Genomic DNA, 24,559 nt, shown 5'->3' with positions numbered 1-24,559 from the left:
TGTATTTCACAAGAGTTTTTTTTTTTTGCATCTAACAAAAAGTTAAAAGCCCAATCCTCACCTAAACCAATACTATGTACTATCAGAAGCAACTACGTATGTACCACTGGGGTTTTTCCGGTTTTAAGACAAAGCAAAAATTATAAGATCTGACAGCCGCATAAAATTTACAAAATAAAAATCAATCTTGATTCTCTTTACCCCTTACTGGCATTGAAGCATATTAACCTATTGAAAACTAGTCCTGAGTAAACTCAGGCAAGTATCAATGAAAAATGCATGAGGTTATGGTTTCATAAATGACACATCTTGGAACTTACATTGGCATCAGTACAGTACTACTGAATGCCTTGTAATTAATACATGCCTAGAACTCATTGTTAAATGATTTGTCATCATTCAAACTCAGGTACAACTCTTAATAACCTCTTTATAAAAGCAGTTTAAAATATTTTCTACTCTATCATATATTTCAGTAAAAGAAAAAAAAAATCTGCGAACAAATCTACATGAAAGACAAAGAGGCATGATCTGAATGATTAGAATTCTTTACACACAACTTTTTACAAATAAAAGCATCAAACATAAGCTGTTTGAAGACTTCTGAATATTTGAAGTGACACATGGAAGAAGGCCCTGGCAGTATTTAAACCAATGCACATATGAAGAACTCATTTGCAAAAGGGGTTAGATCCACTTTTAGTACTTTAGAGAAAAACTGGTTTGTTTGTGAGAATTTGTACACAAGTGTATGGTAAATCAAAATTCAATTTTGCTATAATTTCTTTTCAAATGGTTGTCAGGAGTTGAAATTTTCACTGTAACTACATCAAATGGGATTCTATGCATTGATGCTAATAACTAAATTTTCATCAAAAATGGATGTAGCCCCTTTTGCAAATAAGCTCTTCATATACTGTATGGGCTGCTATTTTTTCGAATTTTGCAAATTACTGTCAGGCCGCAAATCAAACAACACACAAAAATGTCGCTATGCACTTGCGTAATAGTGAACTCACGATAACCTCTGTGTCATCTTGAAAATGTCAGTGACCTCCTCATTCACAAAAATATCTGTACGCGAAAATAACAGTGTGTACACCAGTGTATGCAATATTGATTATTCTTTATTTACCCTTGTAGGCCTAATCATCTTTCCCATTTTTCAAACTAAAGTGCAGTGGACAAAACACAAAAATCTTACCGAGTTCTTTTGTTTCATTTCTTTCTTCTTCTTTTTCTTTTTGCTGCTGTACTTTTGATGTGTATAATTGCAATAGCTATAGCACACGTAAGTACCATGCAGCTTCCATGATTGCCAATTGCAAATTGAGGTGAAGGTAAGATGAAAATATTTCAGATGATGTCTGAAGGAATTTTCTTCCCACATACTTGGGTGATACACTAACAACATCTTACCTCGTCAAAGACATTAAATGGATGGGAAAGATTTGGTTGAGATTGGGATTAAGCTTTGAAGTTTTTGCATGACAATTAGAAACCACTTATGCGGATCATTAAAAAGCATACAATTCTAAGGGGAATTAAAAGTTTATTGGATGAAACTCTATTTTGAATTGGCTGAGATATCCAAATACAAGGAGGTCATAATAAAAGGTGGGTCCAATCTTTTATAAGGACCACTTTGTTTTCTTTTCTTTTTGGATATCTCAGCCATTTCAAAACTGATTTTCATGTAATAGAAATTAAATTCCTTTTTGAATTGTATGTTTTTTTTTATATTTCATGTCAGTGGTTTCCAATTATCTAATTATCTCGCAAAAATTAAAAAACTCAGAATCCTAATCTCAACAAAAACTATGCCATCACTTTGAGACCTACAGTAATGTATTGGGAGGAAGCCCTATGATTTCTTGTTGCATAGATTAAACATTCAGCTCTGCTAAATGCAAAAGTATATTCACAGGCTTTCTAGACATCCTATTAAACTTGTATTACTACTATCCTCTAGGATTTGACTCTCGTCGCATCCAGTACTGTGCACATATATGAGAGCATCTGTGACCTGCCACAACAAACAGATCCTTAAGTTGCTGACAGCTGAGCTGAGAAAATTGATTTTGAAGTCAGATCATCAAAAGCAGTCAAAACAATCGGATTTCCGTTTTTGGCATAATTCGTAGTCTAATGTATTGTCTATCATCTGCCGAAATTTCGAGGCTAAATGTTCAAAGGAAAAGAAAAAAATAGCATTTTTCTGAGCCATGATTTTCCTACTTTCAACGGAACAGACACATGTCCAAAGATTTTGATTCAGCGCCGCAGCTAGACTTCACCTTTAGTGATGAGGGAGTGATCTTATTGGTCAGTGTGTGGCATCCTTGTTACTGATTGGTCATGCATAGACAGCTGGCGGTAAGCTTGAATGAACATCGCAGAGGTTGCTATGAGCATACCTTTTATTGTCAAGAGGTGAAAACTGTCTTACCTCCCCTTGGATCATGATAGCGTCACAAGGAAACCTTTGAAGGCGGGTTTTCTCGAAACGCTTATTTTCTAAACCACTCGACATGCCCTAATAAAATACCTCCACAACTGAGTACTTTTATAAGTCATGTTATATATGAAATTAAGGTGGAAGAGTAAGAAAATGATATGTCATTTTCAGAAAACTGTCCTCTCCCGACTTTTGGATCCTTTAGTTGTACAGGTCACATATCATTGCAATAATACACAAAGCATTACTTTACAGGATGCAGTTGTATTGGTACATTACCAGTATGTCTAATCTGCTTTGGTTTATCTCTCACGACGACAGCAACTAACACCACAATTTGAACAGACGCTCAAGATTACGGTGAGGACATTGACTAGGACTTGGACTACGATGAAAAATTACAGACACAGTTTGGAAGATTAGTTCTAACATTTGAGTTTATGCCAGATAGCATTTTAGACCAAAAGGTTATGAAACACAGAAAAAGATTTTTTTTTTTTTTAATCCAAAAACATAGTACACATATATCTTCCAATATCCCAATTTATCTCTAGACTAGTAATTCAATAAACCCGTTCCACGCGTCTACGGCACATCAGTTGTCAAGCTGCACATAGATGGTTCTTCATCCTCAGCATTCTCGCAGTCATCGTAACCATCACATCGGTAGGAGTCAGTGATGCATCTTCCATCATAACAAGTGAAAAGATGCGGGGCACAGGTTCCTGTGTTACAAACACACATATAGAAACACATCATCAATAGACATAAACAACATAGGTCCCCATTCTCATTTCTACTTGTAAGAAGAACTAAATGTGATAGACAAAGTGCAGTTACAATGTCTGGTCTGACGTTAACAATCATGTATGACGATCATGTATGCCACCTATTGTTTGAACATGGCCGCCGGAATCTGGGGGGGGGGGGGGGGTGGTGCTGGGGCCTTACAATGGAATACACAAGGTGTCACCACTTTGGGCTCCCCACCTTTTTTTACCCCAGAATGTGTAAGAGGCACTAGAGAGAATTAGATGAAAACCTTAAAGTGTGAGCGCACTCGGGTTATGTTTTTGCACTGAAGACCTTTTTTTTTTTTGCTTGTCAGCTGAAGAAACTCGGAAGTAGCACCAGAAATTGCACTGAAATCCCCTTTTTTTTTCTTTTGCTTGTTAGCTCATAAAACCCTGAAGTGGCACCCCCCCCCCCCCCCCACCCCATTATTGAAAACGTTCCGCCGGCAGTGTTGAATGCTTGAAAACTATGGGGAAAAAATTAACACATTTTCTTTTTCTTCCCCAAAATGATGTTTCCATGGCTATGTCATGCTGCACACAGAAAAACAACAACAAAAGCATATCTTCCATACAGACACTCAGATATCATAGACACATGAGCCAAATTCTATAATACAAGAGCTCAAAAACTGAGTGAGTACGTAATTTACTCTCTGGAAGATGCTTTTAAAAGTCTGATTACCATAACATTGCTACGTGACACAAAAGACATGCCAGGCATATTTATGGTTTAGGGCCATCTGCTGTACAAAATGCATATGAGAGCTCTTGGGAAACATTGTTTTTCAAAGAATTGTTACTTTTAATGGAAGTGTTTTTGCAAGGAATGTAATACAGCAAAATTGTTGAGATAATTGCAAGCTGTGCTGCGATGTAAATGAAAATCATACGTTAAGGCTATGGCTTTCCAACTCGCACATGACCAGTATCAAAATATATCCGTTTGTGTGTGGTAGTGCAATGAAGCAAAATTTGTGAATTAGGCAAACCAATGATCCAGTTGAGCATGCAAACAGGGCATTAAAATACAGGTTTATGGAATGAAAACAGAGGATATTTAGCTCCACAACATTTTCGCAGCAGTACATGAGTGATAAAGCACATTAAATGGCACATTGTACTAAGGAAATGCAATATGATTCTACATTCATGATAATTTGGGCTTCCATAGAAGTGGTTCACATTATGAATTCAGATGTACCAGACCATGAAATGAAGAGTTTGTTTGCAAAAACCGATAAGACCATATTGGCCAAATGGAGATATTTGCGAATAAAGGTCAAGAAAAATAAGGAGAATAATAAGAAAATTTGTGCTTCTTTTGACCATAACTTCAAAAATGTGCCTTTATATATAGTGACCAATATATCATTTAAAAGGTATTATTTTGTACTTTATGACAGAGACCGCACTTCAAAATCTTAAAAAATGGACTTGTCGGTTTTTGCGAACAAACTCTTCAAATCATGATCAGGATATAGCTGCTAATAGACATCGAATGAAAATGTTTTGCCATGTAAGTTTTTTCCCCCTTCCATTTTTCCCTACAGGGTGTATAATTTGTAGTAAGCAAAATGTTTAGCTTGTCTGGTAGTGGTATACCTAGGCCTACTTTGGCACTGTGGATAAGATGCTGGACTGCCAATCAAAGATCCCAATTACATGGAATCCAGTAAAGTGTCTACATAAGTGAACTTGACTTTCACTCATCACTTCCCTTTCAATAAAGGTATATAACTGGGTATCTAGGAATGCTTGTGTCATAATGAATGATGGCAGAGCCATTTGGTAGAGTAGTGTGGCAACACTTAAGAAGCTATGTCGGATTAAGAGGACAACAATATTATTATAATTCGTTATCATCAGTCTAGAATGTGAAACAAAGATACATACCTCCTTGTGCACTGCAGTTAGCCTCATCCTCTCCATTTACACAATCAGGATAGCCATCACATTCCCTGAATTCTGGAATGCATGTCCTATCAATGCAGGCAAACTGTTCTTCCGTGCACATTGGTTCTGAATGTAAAAGAGAAAACTGTCCTCAGTGTGGGCTCTGTATAGACGATACCATAGATTTCAGCAGAAGAAGTTAGAAAGCAACCAAAAGAAGGACTACATAGACCTGTATTCTAGCATATCAGAGTTTGATCTCAAAAAGAGGCGATTCCACGCTTGTGAATTTGAGACATTTGTACACACAAAAAAAGGGCCAAAAAAAAAAACACAAGGAAATTTGGAATGTTCTTTATCCTAACTTCAAGAATATTCCAGATAATGTAAGGTAGCAGTGAGGTAGCACTGGAAATGATTGAGTGTGTGGTTTTTGTTTTGGGGATTTTTGGTGTTTGCTTTTTTGCTATATCTGATGGTGGAAATTAATCTAATAACCCCTAATACCTTCCATTTCACAAAGTTTTTGATTTTTTGATTCTTACATTATGACAGGTTTGATACCAATAGAAAACTCACATCTTCAATAAAGATGAACTGGTTTTCAAACTGTCAAAAATATGTGAATGTGGAATGTGATCAAACACTTATTATCAAGGTTGTTAAACATATCAAAGTATGCAACCTTTATGCTTGTAGAAATTAAACAAAATCAAATTAAAATTTTTGCAAACACCATTGTTATCGTCAGTGTGCTATTACCGTAGAGCAGATCACATTTTTGCGTGCTGGTAAATTTGCAGTCCAACAGTGACTTGCAAAATTCAGGAAAATTAAACCTTTGCAAAAATAACAACAGTACATGGTATCTATCTCCTCTCCAGAATCACTAGGAGGGAAGTTGGGGGGAGGGGGGAGAAAAATTGTGCCAGGTTCTTGGGGGGAAAAACAATGGGAGTGTCTGAAGATGACTTACCTGGGGGAATAGCAGAAGACAATGATATGAAGAATTGAGAATAGCCATCAAAACCGGTGTGAAACTCAATCATCATCCTGTTTGTGAATGAGGTGACATTGGTGACATCAGAGCCATGACCCACCCACTCGAGGAATATCTTGTTGTCATCGTGGCCATCGCTGAACACAATTTTCGCCGTGGTGGCGATTTCCGAGTCTAGGATGGTAGCATGGACCACCCGTCCCTCCGGGACCGTGACGTAGGTGACCATGAAGTCCTGAGCTGGGGCGTAGTCTGGGTAGCCTGGCGAACTGATGTTAACCATCTGATTGTCCTCGGTGATGCTTACAAATTCTGCACAGCAATGGCAGGGAGAAAGAAAAGTGACAAAGGACTAATAAGATGATCTTTGAAGGAGGAGATTTGCATGGTGGTGTTGATAACGGATATTGGGTTTGCGGTTCACCATGTGGTAGTCCTGAAAAGGACTGTTGGAAGAGGAGATACGAGATATTGATGCAGAGAAGCGAGAGAGTGAGTGAGAGTAGAAGTATTCTTTCTTGAAAATGTGAGAGAGGACTTAGAAATGTAGATTTTTTGACCCGTTGAGGATTTTGCCTCAACACACATTTCCCATAGACACCTGCCTGAATATATTTGGGACTAGTCTGCAACAGGTTACTAAAGAGAGATGATGTAAATCTGTGCGATAAAATCATCCTGAGTGAAGCCAGGAATAGCAGAACTCAACTGTTTGGCCAAACAAACAAACAAACAAATAGTTCATTGGGACTCACATGCTTATTTGCAGATTCACTACAGTAATAAGCACTTAAAAAAAAACTTGAACATTAATTTGTTTTAGTTGTTTTCCTTCCTGAACGAGGAAGTGGGAGCATCTTCACGTCCAAAGCCTTCCTCACTCCATTTGGCTTCAATTCTACTTCCCCTCACCTCGATTCCTTCAATCCCATCTCCATTCACCACAATCCCTTTAAATCCTATGTCCATTCACCTGAACGCCCTTCAATCCTTTCTCTATGTGCCGCAATCCTATCTCCATTCACATAAATTCCCTTCAATCACCTCTGTTTACCACAATATTCTTCAATTGCATCTCCATTCAATATAAACCCTTCAATCCTATCTCCATTGACATCAATTCCATTCAATCCCACCTCTGTTTACCTCAAATTCCTTCCAATCATCTCCTATTCACACAATCCTCTCTATTAACCTCAATTCTCTTCAATCCCAACTCCATTCACCATAACCCCTTTCAATCCTATCTCCACTGACATCGGTTCCATTTAATCTTACCTATGTTTAACTCAAACCCTTTCAATCCTAACCCGTTCACCTGAATATCCTTCAATGTTATCTCTATTTTCTCCTAATCAATTTAAATCTTATTTCTCCATTCACCTCAATTTCCATCATGCCTAGTTCCATTCAACTCAGTTCCTCTCTAGCCTACATCCCACTTCACCTGTACTTCCCTCCCTCATTCCTCCTTCACATCAGATTCTCCATTCACACTCTTTCCCTTTTCACACCTTCCCATACAGTCAGTCCTCTTTCACACCAAATTTCTTCCTCACAGCTTTTCCCTCATTCACACTTTTTGTTCATACCTGACTTCCTCAACAGGACACACCCACTGTGTCGGCTTCATTACCATAAATGTTGTCCAAGAAAAATACTTGGCTTTCTCTTTGTTTGTTTGTTTGTTTTTTTATTTCTTACCCCGTTGCGGACAGACTGATTTTGCTATACAACAAGAATTTCCCATAGACAGAGTATATTCAGGACTCGTTCTCAACAGGTTAATGAAGAGTGAGAATTCATTTTCATATCCCAAAGCATGTTGCAAAAGCCGCAATCCATGAGGTCACCGATGGCTGACTACAGTACATGATTGTAACGTTATGCAAAAACAAACAAACAAACAAACAAACAAACAAAAAACTCACCTGTATTATTGGCATGGCCACACTCCAGCTCATCGCTCCCATCCAGGCAGTCTGGGAAGAGATCACATCTGTATGCCCCAGGGATGCATTGTCCATAACCACATGCAAATTGTCCGAGCCTGCAGGCTATCAAACATACAAGACAATCGCTGAAATCAGCGGCTACATGTAACATTTCCTGTTCCAAAATACATCTGACATTGAAACGATTGAAGATATCAAGCATCACAAAAAAACTATAATTTTTTTTAAAGAGGAAAGCTCATGACTTTATAATTATGTTTCATAATCGTATCAATATAAAAGCAGGAGCATAAAAGAATATTCTTAGAAGGATCTCTGATATCACATATTTGTTTGACATAAATCAATGTTCATACTCTTATCTTATGATAGATCTTGAGAGGGCTTTTCCATCAAATATAATAGTTTTCCAAATTTAAGCTAACTTTTTCCCCATCATCAAATTAGAACACAAAAACCAGAAATGTCGCTATGGCAACTGGTATGCCACAATGCATGATTCGCCCAATAGGTGTATAGTAAAATGTCTTCACAATATGAGATGACAGTTTCACATAACTGGCAAAACATTGAAATGACAGGTTTGTCAGAAATGTCTTGAATGTTCACTTTCCTTGAACTATGTAGGTTTGCTTTAATTGTCTAAGAGCATAGGTACATGTATGAGTGTTTGGGGAATTGAGGATTTTTACTTGACTTTTAACCAACCCTTATATAAGTTTATGCACTGAATAATTTTCAAGGTGTTGAAAAAGTGTAATTTTTAAGGAGTTGACCTTGACCTTTGACCCCCACTATGGACTGTGACCCCTAAATTCCCTAGCTAATCCCTACCAGTCAATGCATGCATATGTACCAAGTTCCATGAAGATACATTGAACCATTTGTGAAAAAAGTGAAATTGTAACATTTTCACCTGAACTTTGACCTTTTGACCTTTTACCTTATGACATGAAACTCTCTCTCGAGAATCACTGCGCAATAGTACATGTCTACATTAAGTTTCAAGAAAATCCCTTTGGGCATTGCATAGATATGGGGGAAATAGCCGGCAACATTTTTAGCATTTGACCTTTACCTTTTGACCTTTGACCTCTTGCCAATTTCACTAAAAAAATACTCAACTAATTGCCCCATCATACTTCATCCTTGGACCAAGTTTGGTGAAAGCTGCTTCCTTTTTAGAGTAATCACGTAAACAGATAAATTCTAGGATTTGACCTTAATATCTGACCTTTGACCTCTGTCTGATTTCACTCAAAAACTAATCAAGTAATTGTCCTATCATACATCATCCTCGAACAAAGTTTGGTGAAATTTGCTTCATCCAGTCTTGAATATCGCGTAAACAGATACGATTTCATGATTTGACCTTGACCTTTGACATTAGCCTTCAGCCAATTTCACCCAAAATCTAATCAAGCAATTGCCCCATCATAGTTTATACTTGGACCAAGTTTGGTAAACTCCCAATCAATATTACTCGAGTTATCACGTAAACAAATGCAGATGTACGTATGGACGGACAGACAACCCGAAAACATAATGCCTCCCGCACCACTTCGTGACAGAGGCATAAAAATGCATGACCCCCTACCAATCCTTGTTCCAATTTCTCGTTATTTAATATGTGAAAATGTGATGTCATTAATTATGAATTATCATTTAGCGCATTTGAACATGTATGTATGGAAAATGTGCCACACAGATGTATTGATATTACTACAACATATTTAAATGTTTCTTATGAAAGACATGTACAATGCTATACCTTTAAAATGAACTCAATACTTAGTTTATTCTGAATGGGTCTTTAGGTGTGTATAAACTGGACTGGGCATCACACATGATACAAGGTCCATTGTCTCCTACTAAATTCTCAGTGTCTTCATCTGGTCTAAATGTTATGCTGGGCACAGGTCTACCTGCTGATGTCCATATGTCTGGTTGTACGGTTTTTTACAATACGTTTGCCGTGTGTGCACTCACCCCACATGTAAAACAACTAAAATATCCCAATTGAATTTGAATTCAACATATCTCAAATCAATCCAGTTGTATCGGAATAGTCATCAAAGACAAAGTCCAAAATTAATTAGTAATATTCACTCCACATGATCAAATTTATTCAATATGATTACTAAATAAAAATATATAAATAGACTACCTTTATGAGTAGCTTGAGCATATAATGCACAATGACCATGAATGTGAAGATTGTCAAAGTAATTTTTCAGAGTGAACTTACTGCAATTGAGCTCATCTGAAAGATCCAAGATACAGTCTACGAATCCATCACAACGATCGTAGCCGTGTATACAATAAAAGCTGCACTGCCACTCATCGTCATGAGTTCCACATTCAACTGAAAAAAAAAATAATCACCATTTCATCTCAGTTACTGTATACGCCATATATTGCGAGTCTAAATTTTGCGAATCGGGAATTCCCGACAGTTAAAATCGCGATAGTGGAGTCCTGTACGGAACGGAGAAATGTACATGCATATGTCACATCCACATCAGGATCAGAGTCAATATTTTCGCGTGTCTTTGATTTCACGAATAGCACATGACTCGCAAAATTTGCGAAAATAAAAATCTCACGAAACATTTGCCGTATACAGTATACACGTTCCTGCATCTGGTCTGCTAGAGAGCCATATTTGGACATTCAAACTAAAACAGACTCAACAGATCGGATCACTGTCATTTTCACACAGAAACTAGTCAGTAAATGCACAGCTGTAGCAACACCCACGCTAAATCATTATGCTCAAAACTTTTCATGGAAAGGCCACATCATCTAGATTAGGAGGGAATCACTTTTTTTTTAGTTGTATTTATATAACTGCGACACACAGTGCCGAAATGGAAAAGATAAGCTTACATGGGAAGACTGAGGTGCACTTTAGATATTTTAACTGGGGACGTCTTTTCTTCTGCTGTGAGAGCGCAAGTTTTTTATAACTGATGGGCTCTACTATCAAAACACCTGGGTACCACTTGTGATCAAGAGCATAACTTCTCGGAGGTATCCACTGACTTCTCAGGAGAGCAATTTGTTTCTATTTCATCCAATAAACACCTCCATGGTTTCACTTTGGTGTTGTCCATCAATATTATGGAGTAACACAAGCAGCTAATTCAGCATCACAACCAAACCTTTTGATTAATCTTGAAAAAAAAAAGACGAATCTTGAAGTAGAAATTCTAAATAAGAGTACTGCAACTATTTGAAATGGGGGGGGGGGAGCAATTATATTCTACTCCATCTAGAATACATTCCTCAAAGAACCTGAGTGCATTTCCCTTTTTTATGATGGAAGGAGCCATAACTCCATGCTTGTACCGAGAACTCCCACTCTTTGAACTAGGTTCTCATACAATGGGCATCAGTTACGAAACAATGCCTCATGCATTATTCATGAGGCACAATTTACACTTCATGAATATTCAAATACAGTGTACACATATCACATGCTTTTCAAGGATCCTGCTCCTAGATGCACTTACGGTGGGAGAAATTGGCGCAGTTCTCGTTCTCATCTTCAGCCAGGGGGCAATTTTTGACCCCGTTGCACAGGTCAAAGGTCGGAATGCAGGAGTTGTCAGTGCAACGATACTCTCCGGTCTGGCACTCCACGTGAACATGACCTGTGGAAAAGGAGGCAGGAGAACCGTGGAAATCCAAGAAGCAGTAAGGACTTTTGTAACCTCTTTGTAATCTGTTTGGTATCACTCAAATCATACAGCCATGTTCTGATACGGACACAAGATAATTGATCCACTCAGAGATTTCTGGATGAATCACTTCGAGAGAAGCTGAATGGTTTGATCAAGATAGAAGTACACAAGTGGCTGCAATTTTTCCTGTCTAAATACGTACTAAATAAACCTCAATCTTGCTGGGACTACCAGGAAACAAGTAAAAACATAAAAAAACAAAATGTGTTTGACGAGACAGTACTCTGGGATCTCACTTTTATATCTTGCTCACTATTAGACAGAAAAGGAAAATGAATCTGAAGAGTCAAACAAGTGTTAAGTGATGAGATCTCAACAAACATAAAATGGATATAGCCCAAATTTTGCTTTCATTTCATGTTTCATGAAACCTATGGTTCCAATCAACAAAGTTACCCATTTCCAATTCTCCTCCCTAAAAAAAGACAACAACCACATGCCACGTACTTTGACAGATGATAGCATTAGTAAACTAGATATATCGCTACGGCGACTGATATGCCTCCGCCATAATGCATGGTTCTCCTAATAGGTCTATAGACAATGTCTTGACAATGTGTGATGACAGTTTCAAACAATTGGCAAAATATTAAAATGACAGGTTTGACACAAATGTGCTGAATGTTCACTTTCCTAGAACTAGGTTCAATTGGATGAATGATTAAAATGTCAGAGTGCAGGTATTTGGGGAACTGATGATTTTTACTTGACTTTTGACCCTTTTATAAGTTTATGCATTGAGTAATTTTTCAAGGTATTGAGAAAAAGTATAATTTCAGTATCAAATGGGAAAATTCATGTAGCATTATCTAAACCTGGCCTTTGACCTTTGACCTCACAGTTCCAAAGAGAATCACTGTTAGGTTGAACATGCATAAATATGTAAGTTTCATGATGATACCTTGAGTTACTTTTGAGATATGGAGGAAAAAGTGCAATTCAGCACTTTCACTTGACCTTTGACCTTTTGGCAAGAAACTTCCCACAGAATATATATTGGGTAATACATGTATACATCAAGTTTAAAAAAAAACAAGAGACCCGCGGGTCTAGCGCTCACCTGAGTATCGCAAGTTCACCTTTCACGCAGTCACTAATCTAAATTATTCACAGCTCTACCAAAATTTGACCAGGCATTCTCAAGTAGAAGATGAAACTGTACAATAAGGGCCCAAATTTTTTAAGATTCCTTAATTTGGGGGGGGGGGGATTGGGGCCCCCTGGGGCCCTCTGGGTGGGGCATGGTGCCCATTTTTATAAATTGAGATCCTGACCCCCTAGGGATGCTACCTGCCAAGTTTGATGAAAATACATCATGAGGTTTTCAGGAAGAAGATGAAAATGTACAATTCAGGTCCCCATTTGGACCTTCCCAACCACCCCCCCCCCCCCCCCCCCCCTGCCCCCAAGAGGGGCACCCCTTGATCTCCTATGAACAAACTTGAAAATACAGTCATTAATGTACTCACTCATAGTATTATCTTACCTCTATAACTTCTGATTCTAGAGAAGATTTTTAAAGATTCCTTCATTTTGGGGGTTTGGGGCCCCCTGGGGGCTCCCTGGGTGGGGAATGGTGCCCATTTTAAGAAATTGAAATCCTAACTCCCTAGGGATGCTACCTGCCAAGTTTGGTGAAAATGGGTCATGGGGTTCTCAAGAAGAATATAAAAATGTACAATTTAGGCCCCATTAGGACCCCTCCTCACCCCCCTCCCCTGGGTCCCAAGGGGGGCACCCCTGATTCTGCCATGAACAAACTTGAAACTACAGTCATCAATGTACAAACTCATAGTATTAACTTAGCTCTATCACTTCTGGTTCTGGAGAAGAAGATTTTTACAGACCCTAACAAAAAAGTCCTGTGGTACTCCCTGTGGTACTTGTCGGTACCACACAATGTACCACACACTTGTAATGTTACCACAGGAACTGTGTGGTACTGTACCACAGGCCTGTAGGGTACTCCCTGTAGTACTTGTCAGTACCACACAATGTACCACATAAATAAATGTTACCACAGGAACTGTGTGGTACTGTTTTACAGGCTCATGTGGTACTCCCTGTGGTACTGGTTGGTACCACACAATGTACCACACAAATATATGTTAACACAGGAACTGTGTGGTACTGTGTCACGGGATCGTGTGGTACTCTGGGATGTACCACAGGGCAGTACCACAGGACATTACCACAGGAAAGTGGCACAGGACAGTACCACAAGACAGTATACACACAAATTGTCCTGTGGTATTTTGGGATGTATACCACACAACAGTACCACAGGACAGTACCACATGAATTGTCCTGTGGTTTTTGGGGATGTACCACAGGAGAGTACAATAGGAAAGTACCACAGGATAGTACCACAGGACAGTATCACACGACTTGTTCTGTGGTATTTTAGGACGTACCACAGGACAGTACCACAGGGCAGTTCCACAGGACATTACCACAGGAAAGTACCACAGGATAGTACCACAGGACAGTACCACAGGAATTGTCCTGTGGTATTTTGGGACGTACCACAGGGCAGTACCACAGGATAGTACCACAGGACAGTACCTCACGACTTGTCCTGTGGTATTTTGGGACGTACCACAGGACAGTACCACAGGGCAGTACCACAGGACAGTACCACAGGACAGTACCACAGGATAGTACCACAGGACAGTACCTCACGACTTGTCCTGTGGTATTTTGGGACGTACCACAGGACAGTACCACAGGGCAGTACCACAGGACAGTACCACAGGACAGTACCACAGGATAGTACCACAGGACAGTACCACACGACTTGTCCTGTGGTATTTTGGGACGTACCACAGGGCAGTACCACAGGACAGTACCACACGACTTGTCCTGTGGTATTTTGGGACGTACCACAGGACAGTACCACATGCAGCGCAGTACGACAGGAAAGTACCACAGGGCAGTACCACAGGAAAGTACCACAGGACAGTACCACACGACTTGTCCTGTGGTATTTTGGGACATACCACAGGACAGTACCACAGGACAGTACCACAGGATATTACCACAGGACAGTACCTCACGACTTGTCCTGTGGTATTTTGGGACGTACCACAGGACAGTACCACAGGGCAGTACCACAGGACAATACCACAGGGCAGTACCACAGGACAATACCACAGGAAAGTACCACAGGATAGTACCACAGGACAGTACCACACGACTTGTCCTGTGGTATTTTGGGACGTACCACAGGGCAGTACCACAGGACAGTACCACAGGATAGTACCACAGTACAGTACCGCACGACTTGTCCTGTGGTATTTTGGGACGTACCACAGGACAGTACCACAGGATAGTACCACAGGACAGTACCACACGACTTGTCCTGTGGTATTTTGGGACGTACCACAGGACAGTACCACAGGGCAGTACCACAGGGCAGTACCACAGGACAATACCACAGGATAGTACCACAGGCCAGTACCACATGACTTGTCCTGTGGTATTTTGGGACGTACCAAAGGACAGTACCACACGAATTGTCCTGTGGAATTTTGGGACGTACCACAGGACAGTACGGCAGGAATTCCTGTGGTAATTTTCGATGTATACCACAGGAGAGTACCACAGGAACTGCCCAAAATCCCACAGGAAAATCATAATATGGTGCTATTCCACACAGAAGTACCACACAGCAAATTAAATTCGTAAGTACCACAGAAAAATGCTACAGGATATTCTTTTTTTTTTTCTTAACATTTTATACCAGAGGACTCGCTATCACATCAGGGGAATATCAAACAGCAGTACCACACAGGAGTACCACACAGAAAAATTGTAAGGCAGAATCAACTGAAATTTATAACAAAAATACAAACAAAAAAGCACATATTAATATTCCTCAATTAATTGATAGATGAGTTATGCTCTGCATTATAACAATTGATTTGCCATTACTTATCCTGTCCTATACTCCTACAGTATTACCTATTTAGTGAAAGTGCTGATGTAAAGCATGAAAAATTTCATAAGGACTTCTGTGGTACTCCTGTGGTACTCCTGTGGTACTCCTGTGGTACAAATTTTTACATAGCTCATGAATATTCATAAAAAGCACTCTAGATTTTAGAAAATACTTATATGACTTAAAAAGTCAAAGTATTAATGATGGAACTTACTTTGAACTTTATGAAAGATTGTCTAATTATGTTATGTTATTCCCAATATCATAGATATTGTTATGAAAGTGTAATTTCATATCTTGATAATAAAGTATAATCGAGTTAGTAACCATGCCTTAATGCTTTACGGATAGACGGCCATATATATATGTACTGAGAGGGTCGATGGCTACCTAGGAATAGAATATGACTATATAGAGCTATTATAGGACTAGATTGGCACTTGGCCATTAGACTCTCGTTTGAGGTTATATGTTAGGAGTAGGACAGGTTATTAAGTAGGGCCATGTTTGTCCTAAAATCCATCACTCACCTATCAGAAATATTCCTTGAAATGTGGCTAAAAGTCTCCCAGATTTTTTTTTCGATCTATCCTGTGTGGTACTCTCCTGTGGTACCATGGAAATGCTGTGTGGTACTGCCCTGTGGTAATGCTGTGTGGTAATGATCGACCTGTGGTACTGTCCAGTGGTACTGTCCCAAAATACCACAGGACAGTTCCTGTGGTACTGTTCTGTGGTACTAGTCCTGTGGTACTGCCCTGTGGTACGTCCCAAAATACCACAGGAATTCCTGTGGTACTGTCCTGTGGTACTGTTCTGTGGTACCGGTCCTGTGGTACTTTCCTGTGGTACTGCCCTGTGGTACGTCCCAAAATACCACAGGAATTCCTGTGGTACTGTCCTGTGGTATGTCCCAAAATACCACAGGACAATTCCTGTGGTACTGTCCTGTGGTACTTTCCTGTGGTACTGTCCTGTGGTACCGTCCTGTGGTAATTACCACAGGAGTACCACAGGACTTTTTCGTAAGGGGATTCCTTAAGTTTGGGGCGTTTGGGCCCCCTGGGGGCCCCCTGGGTGGGGCATGGTGCCCATTTTAACAAATTGAGTTCCTAACCCCCTAGGGATGCTACCTGCCAAGTTTGGTGAAAATGGGTAATGGGGTTCTCAAGAAGAAGATGAAAATGTACAATTTAGGCCCCATTAGAACCCCTCCCCACCCCCCTCCCCTGGGTCCCAAGGGGGGCACCCCTAATTTTGCCATGAACAAACTTGAAACTACAGTCATCAATGTACTAACTCATAGTATTAACTTAGCTCTATCACTTCTGGTTCTAGAGAAGAAGATTTTTACAGATTCCTTAATTTTGGGGGGTTTGGGCCCCCCTGGGGGCCCCCTGGGTGGGGCATGGTGCCCATTTTAACAAATTGAGTTCCTAACCCCCTAGGGATGCTACCTGCCAAGTTTGATGAAAATCGGTCTTGGGGTTTTCAAGAAGAAGATGAAAATGTAAAAAGTTTACGCACGACGCACGACGCACGACGGACGCCGGACGAAGGGCGATCGCAATAGCTCACTTGAGCCTTTGGCTCAGGTGAGCTAAAAACCTTCATTCATTGCATAAATATAAGGAAAGTAGTGATATTTTGAGGAGTTGACCTTGACCTTTGACCTCCCTGACCTTTGACCCATGACCCCCAACTTCCCTAGATAATCACTGCCCATCGGTACAAGCATATATACTAAGTTCCATGAAGATACCTTGAACCATTTGCGAGATATGGAGAAAAACATGAAATTTCAATTTTTTTTCACAAAATAACCTGTGACCTTTGACCTTAGACCCTGTGAGCCTAAAATCCACACAAAGTATTATCCCCCAAGGATATACCCTCATACCAAGTTTGATGTAAAACCACCACACGGTTCTTGAGATATCGACAAAAACAAAACGGGACGGACGGACGTACGGACGGACGTACGGACGTACGGACGTACGGACAGACGGACGGACGGACGGACGGACGACCCGAAAACATAATGCCTCCGGCCACTTCGTTGCGGAGGCATAAAAATAAGCCTTCTTACCTCTTTGTATAAAGGAAAAACAAGCGAGAGAAATACATTTGTGTGATACCTTTAGAAGAAAAACAGACATCAACAAAAAGCTACGGTACAGTATGAGTACACAGCTATTTCAGAACTCTCCATGTGTTTGGCAAATATTAAGGATACGTCGATACGTCAAGCTGAGAACATGATCACTCACTAGATGGATCTACAGCAGAAACCTCGATGTGGAATCCCCGGCTGCCACCAAAGCTCCCACAGTGGAACTCCAGCCAAGCCTCGTTGCCAGGGACGACGCGCTCCCGCGGCCGATACCGGTAATGGTAGTCCGCCAGGATCGAGGTGACGTTGTCCGGGTCAGGCCCAGAGCCGATGGACAGGTAGGAGTCGATGCTCAGCTCGAAGCTCCTGAAGTGGAACCGCACAGCCAGGCCAGGCGGAGCGGTGAACTGCCACAGATGGTAGCATTCCCTGCCGTAGGGACGGGGGAAGTTTGGAGACGTCACATTCACCACGCTTGTGTCAGTCAGGGTAATACTAGTAGTCACTGAGATGAGAGACGAGTAATACCAGAAGTAAACAAAGTAAGTTTGCTTAAATTTCTTCACGTCCACTCTATTTTTTTTTTTTTAATGATTTATATTAATGTATCCTGACAAGGATTGCAATGTTCATTCAATTAAACAGAGGGTATACTGAAGTAAAAACAATCCGTCTTTTATGGCAATGAAATTCATTGAATGCTACTGAGCACTTAGGGCCTACAGATCACTTCTTGTCCTGGAGGTCTCAGTAACGAAGAGAAAAGTCTGCAATTAAGAAGAGTAAGGAAACTTATGCCCCAGTCACATAGACATCCCGGATCACCCCGGACCATCCCGGATCTGATCCAGGATGATCCGGGCAGAAATCCGTGCTGACGCCTTGAACATCCTTGGACATCCATGTATGTCCGTGTAGATCCGGGGACATTTGAGAGGCCAACACGGCAACTTTTGGAGGTCAAAAACATCCGGCATCTTCCTGGGATTGCCATGTTGGCAGAGCTATCCTGGGTGGTCCGTGTGGCTGCCATGTAGCTGCCATGTTGATCCATGTAGATGCCGTGTTTGTCCGTGTAGACGCCACGCTCTTCCGGCCTTATCTGTGTAGCTGCCGTGTTGATACCATGTGTACAGTCATATAAACACTTTTCGACACTTCGTCAAGGTCAAAACTATCCTGGATCTCCCCGGATCTCCCCAGATCACAGTGTAGATCCTTAAGGATTTGTGTTTGTATGTGACTGGTGCCTTAGAATATATCTCATTATTGAAGGGAATTAAAGGCTTTATTCATCTGACTGAATTGCCAATAAAATGTTTATGATACCATGCTGAACATTGACAGTTAATGACAGGAATGCCTCAATTCATTTATAGTCAAACCGTCAAAGTCAAATCAACTGCAGTAGAAGAGTTTAAATCGATATCATATGCCACAATCCCAATGGTCTGATCTCCATCAGATGGTCAAAACAACATAGTCCTTCAGAAAAACTTTCAATGGCCGAATTCCTTGACAATTCTCGGTATCACCAATACCTAGGGGCCATGCGCAGAGCAGTGTATTTAGATGCATTATGGGATAGTTCAGGGGACAAACTTGCCCCAGTTTTGGTTGCATATGCACTCAGGTCATGTTCTGTCTTTATCCGGGGGTATTTTTTGTTGAAGATTTCTTCGCTTTACATCATGTGTCCAGCACATTGAAGCCTTGCAGTTGTGAACCATGACTCTAGTGACCACAAATCAATAAAATTGAGAAACTTTCAACTCTTTTAAAGCTGAATTATAGCCAAGAAAAAAGGAGTATCACAGCAGACAAATAACTCCATTGAATCGTATGGGAGCTGGGACATGTGCGAGACAACCAGAAGCGACAATGGCATCAAGGAATCCCACAGTGCATCTGTGACAGGACTCTTCGGCATGCGCAGAGGTTTTCTGTGCATTGGCGATACCAAGAATCATATTTTTTTGTTTTGAGGAGATACTCATGTTGGGCAGTCCTGTGTCTATTGTCCAGAGTTGTCACGGTTACAGACACGGAGAAATTTCCTGCAAATGCTCCACAAACTCACCTGCTGTGCCCTGTCCACTGCAGTTCCTCTCATCCTGTCCATCAAAGCAGTCAGGCAGACCATCACAGACATAGTATGGCGGGATGCAGCCTCCGTTACTACACACGTAGAAGCCTTCTGGACACTCTATGCACACAAATCATTCAAGTAACTACTCGTCAAAACTCCATTACTCCATTATTACACACGTAGAAGCCTTCTGGGCACTCTATGCACACAAATCATTCAAGCAACTTCTCGTCAACACTCCATTACCCCATTACTACACATGCACAAGCCTTCAAAACTGTTACTCCATTACTACACACGTAGAAGCCTTCTAGGCACTCTATATACACAAATCCTTTTTAAGCAACTAAACTCATCAAAACTGAATTAATATTCAATGTTTCACAACAAAATGCAGTACATATCAAGAATAACTGCTTTTTTGGCTATGCTATATTGCCAGATTCTGTCCTCTTCCCTTCAGACTCTTGGCCATCAGGGTGCCATATAAGCACTTGCCCGATTGCCCAGGGCAAGTGAAAATCAAATTCGGGCAAGTATGTTTGATTAATGAGAACAAATGCTTGTCCGAATTGGGCAAGCAAAAAGTTTTGAAGCCACCATTTTTTTTTACTTATTCCCCTAACAAATCCATAAAGTCAACCATACAAAAGCCCAAAGACAATGGCTGTTTAGTGGTGCAATACACTTTATATTTTGTTTCAGCAACTTCCAAACACTTAGATGAAGCAGTCCCAATGTAATGAAATGACAACACTTGATCGGACCAATCTTGTTACTCCATTGTGAGCCTGCGAATCAATGTGTGCTGTTTACTCAAATGATTGTGCTTTATTAAGCCCTTGACAAACACATGATTTCCTATATTATTTCCTTATATTTTGGACTTTCTTTTTGGACAAGTAAAATTAATGTTCGTGGGCAAGTGTTTTGCAGTAAATTTGAAAATCTGTTTGCCCGATTGGGCAAGTGGTAAAATAATGTTTCGTCGCATCCTGCAGGGTTTGTAACATAATTCAGCTTACCGCATCCTTCCTCGTCCTCGCCATACCGGCAGTTTGCGATGTAATTACACCGCTGGCTCCTAAAGATGCACTCCTCACTACGATTGCAGGCAAACTGATCAGGCGACGGGCATCCAAATGCTACCATGAGAATGAAATGGACAGTTGGGGGGGGGGGGGAGGGAGGGGAAAAAAGGAGAGGAAAATAGCATCAATATATTTACTCTTTATGTGTCATGTTCACAAGCCCGACTCAGTCGATGGCGTGCCAAGTTTGCATATTTCACTCAAATGCACAATCCTACCCAAATTGATTAATCGCCAAATGCCACAGTACAATGAAAGCTTCACTCGCGATTTTGTTCCTCTCACATGTAGCTTACATTGTGTGGTGATTGAATATTAGTTGGTGTTCCCTGTGTTGGATCTTCGTGTAAATTCTATTAAGTTTACATCATCGTGTGCAAAAGTCATACCTGTGCAATAGCATAGCTACTGTGTAATAATATAGCTACTGGATTGGTTAGTTGAAAGAAAAATAGTAGCATATTCATCACAAGATTTACAGCATAACAAAGCTTAGGATTTTTTCAACAACTTTGCTCATTGCGGGTCCAGCAGGGCAAAACAGAATGTTTTTCCAAAGCATGCCTCGAGATCCACTGCAGTGTCAGAATAATGTGGCACACAGGGGGTTTACAGTGTGGCGCATAAAGAGTTAAACCTGGCAGTACAATGTGGAAAAGGAAAAAGAATCAGTCAGATATTCCACTTTGAAAATGACATACCTAAAGAAGAGATGTTCACATGTATAATTACACACACGTATAGTACCATCAGCTGCAGCTGGCAAAAAGGGCAATGAAGACTTGTCCTCAAAAAATAACCAGAAAGGATGGTTATGCCATGATGAAAAAGCTTTCTAAACTCCGTCTAAATGTGTCACAATCCTACATTCAATTTGGGAGGTTTAAATTTCATGGTAGGACCCTTCTGGGCAGGTGACAGTATGACCCTTAATAACCTCAATAGACCTTTAACCCTTAACCTCAATAGACCTTTAACCCATATTAAACCTCAATAGACCTTTAACCCATAACCTCAATAGACCTTTAACGCACTATAGTTCAACTGAGGGTAATGAAAGAGAGTGCAGGTCACCAAATAAAATCCATAAATCCACCATATTTACACACCCACTGCCCTCCCCCCATGAAAAATCCCAAAAAATCCATTCACCCACCAGCCCCCCCCCCCCCCCCCCCCCCCCGTCATTAACACACATGTGTGTATGTGTAGAAAGGCATTGCTATAAAAGTTATTCATTATCATATATAAATGTACATTGTACATGTACAAGTTTGTATGTGTGTGTATAGGGTCTACACATGAACATTGCTTTTCTGAGAGTTAGTTCACCAACAATGACACCACACAATTTTTAATGAACTTTTCAACAAATTCCAGACAGAGAGGTTTCATTGTTATAGATTGCAGACTGGGAGACTTGTACATACTAACCATTAGTAATAAAATATCCTGTACATGTCCTAGTCATTGCTGGGTAATTTTGTTGTTCTTTAATTTCCAGATTAAAGAGACATTCCAGACGATTTTCAAAATTTCACATCCTGTAGTACATAAATCAACATCTTCATGTATAGATTTCTGGAATTTATAGTGGCTCCTGAGCATAGAAATCAATACTCTGAAAAACCCAAAACAAAATACACCGAACAAGGATGATGACATAAGAGTCTCATATATTTCGGAAATGTAATCATTCCATTACAATACCGAATGCTTAACATTCAAGTTCACCTGTGTGGAATTTATACATGCTTTCTTCTTTTGTTCTGCTTCCTTGAGCCCAACTCATGCGTTCTTATGGTGAGGCTGCCATGTCATCATCCTCATACATTGCAATTCATATTCCTCAACCCAATCACTTCAAATGATGAAACTCACTACCCAGTATAACCAACTTATAGTTGTTCATATATGCTGTATGTAAAAGTCTGAAGATCATCCAGAGGTCTCCTTTAAACATACATTAACACGTTCCATGCCAATTTCCGAAATCCCCCTGGATCTAATACACAGGCCGCCAGGTTCCCATAGGGAATGGGTTAATACATTTTATATATACATAAAATACATACAGATACTATGTGCATAGTTGAGGGAGAGGGATACAAACAGATTTACTGATATGATGTCATATGTCCTCAGAATTAAAGAATAAAATATTGCAGACAACACGATAACAGTATACTGTAAAAGTGGATATTTTTTCGTGCCTAATTTTTCATGCTTGGCCGCGTAAGATGAATTTCGTGTGTTTTTAATTTTGCAGAATCAGGACGTTGACTACTGAAACACATGGCATGCAAAAATATTTGCGTGCTTTTATTTTAGCGCTCACATGTAGCTTCTGGTTACGCGAAGTGTGCGAAAATTCCCACTTTTACAGTATCTCTGACATGCACGATGAATATGAAAAACTGTCTTCCCACAGAGACACCAAAACCTTGTTGTGGAGATGTTTAACAGAATACCATATGTCCCAAAAAATAATTACAATGGAACCCTTCACAATGATATCTTTAAAAGAAGTGAATCAATCCATGAACAAATTCAGGGTGTGAAACTATGACTCATTGCCCACATCTTACAGAAAACCCCGTTCGATTTGCTTCAGTGGTCAAAGAGAAATGAGGAGTTTTGTAGAGGATGTCAAGAATCTCTTCCCTCCAAGTTCTGTCTATTGTATTCACACACAAAAGCATTGAAGTGCTAAACTTGGAAGAATCAGACTCATGACATGCTTTACAACATTTCACTTTTCTCTGTGACCACTTAACCAAATTGAATGGGGTTTTCTGCAAAATAGAGCTAAGATGTTATATTTTAAGACCCTGAAGTAGCAATTAGACAGTTTAATCATAATGGGTGTTATCAATGCAAAAATCTGATTGTAATTTTTTCTTAAGAAATACTGTTCAACGAAAAACCAACTCACGACATCCGTCTTCATCACTCCCGTCTCCGCATTCATCGAATAAGTTACACTGGAGGCCGCTAGCGATGCAGCGACCATTATCGCAAGCAAAATGATGTGGTAGGCATGTACCTGGCAATGAGCAGTAGATGAAGGGGAAAAAGTGTGATTAACCGTTTCAGAAATCAAATGGCCTGTATGCATTCAAGTAGTACACTTCTCGTCCAAACTTCAACTTACTTCCCTTTTATACGTCAGAAAAGCACAAAGGAAGAATACTTGACTTGGGTGCGTACTCTTTAACAGTTGTATTTGATGCACCACAATCTATTCAATTCATAAGATTTACAGACACATCACCCACATGCGCAGAGAGAAGTTACTGCTCTTGCAAAGTGCCATATGGCTTGACAGCAGATTGAAGGGATCGTATATTTTTCATTGAGACCCAACTTCAGCTTTCTTAAATTTTCTGGCTGAATAATGAGAAACCTCTTTACTATTTAACAGGAAAGAGCATGTAATTACAAGAGGGATTCCACATTTATTTGATGAAAATTGCT

At 40.1% G+C, this 24,559-nt stretch overlaps 1 protein-coding gene across 1 annotated transcript in view; it reads right to left on the bottom strand.

Annotated features, from left to right (window-relative positions):
- Positions 1-3,043: 3,043 nt before the first annotated feature.
- LOC139727503 (uncharacterized) overlaps positions 3,044-24,559 on the bottom strand; it is a 102,046-nt gene continuing 80,530 nt past the window's right edge. The window contains exons 45-54 of the mRNA XM_071638477.1: positions 24,018-24,128; positions 21,017-21,110; positions 19,983-20,108; positions 18,060-18,407; positions 11,619-11,759; positions 10,352-10,468; positions 8,080-8,205; positions 6,125-6,460; positions 5,149-5,274; positions 3,044-3,183 (exon numbers count right to left, since the gene is read on the bottom strand). Of these exons, the coding sequence (XP_071494578.1) occupies positions 3,044-3,183; positions 5,149-5,274; positions 6,125-6,460; positions 8,080-8,205; positions 10,352-10,468; positions 11,619-11,759; positions 18,060-18,407; positions 19,983-20,108; positions 21,017-21,110; positions 24,018-24,128 (1,665 nt within the window). The remainder of the gene's footprint in view (positions 3,184-5,148; positions 5,275-6,124; positions 6,461-8,079; positions 8,206-10,351; positions 10,469-11,618; positions 11,760-18,059; positions 18,408-19,982; positions 20,109-21,016; positions 21,111-24,017; positions 24,129-24,559) is intronic.

This window comes from Diadema antillarum, unplaced genomic scaffold (assembly GCF_040938485.1).
Source record: "Diadema antillarum isolate AM-2024a unplaced genomic scaffold, OU_Dant_1.0 seq00000134_RagTag, whole genome shotgun sequence".
Classification (NCBI taxonomy): Eukaryota; Metazoa; Echinodermata; class Echinoidea; order Diadematoida; family Diadematidae; genus Diadema; species Diadema antillarum.
The sequence above is the reverse complement of the archived record's forward strand: the minus strand, read 5'-3'. Positions and strand labels throughout refer to the sequence as shown.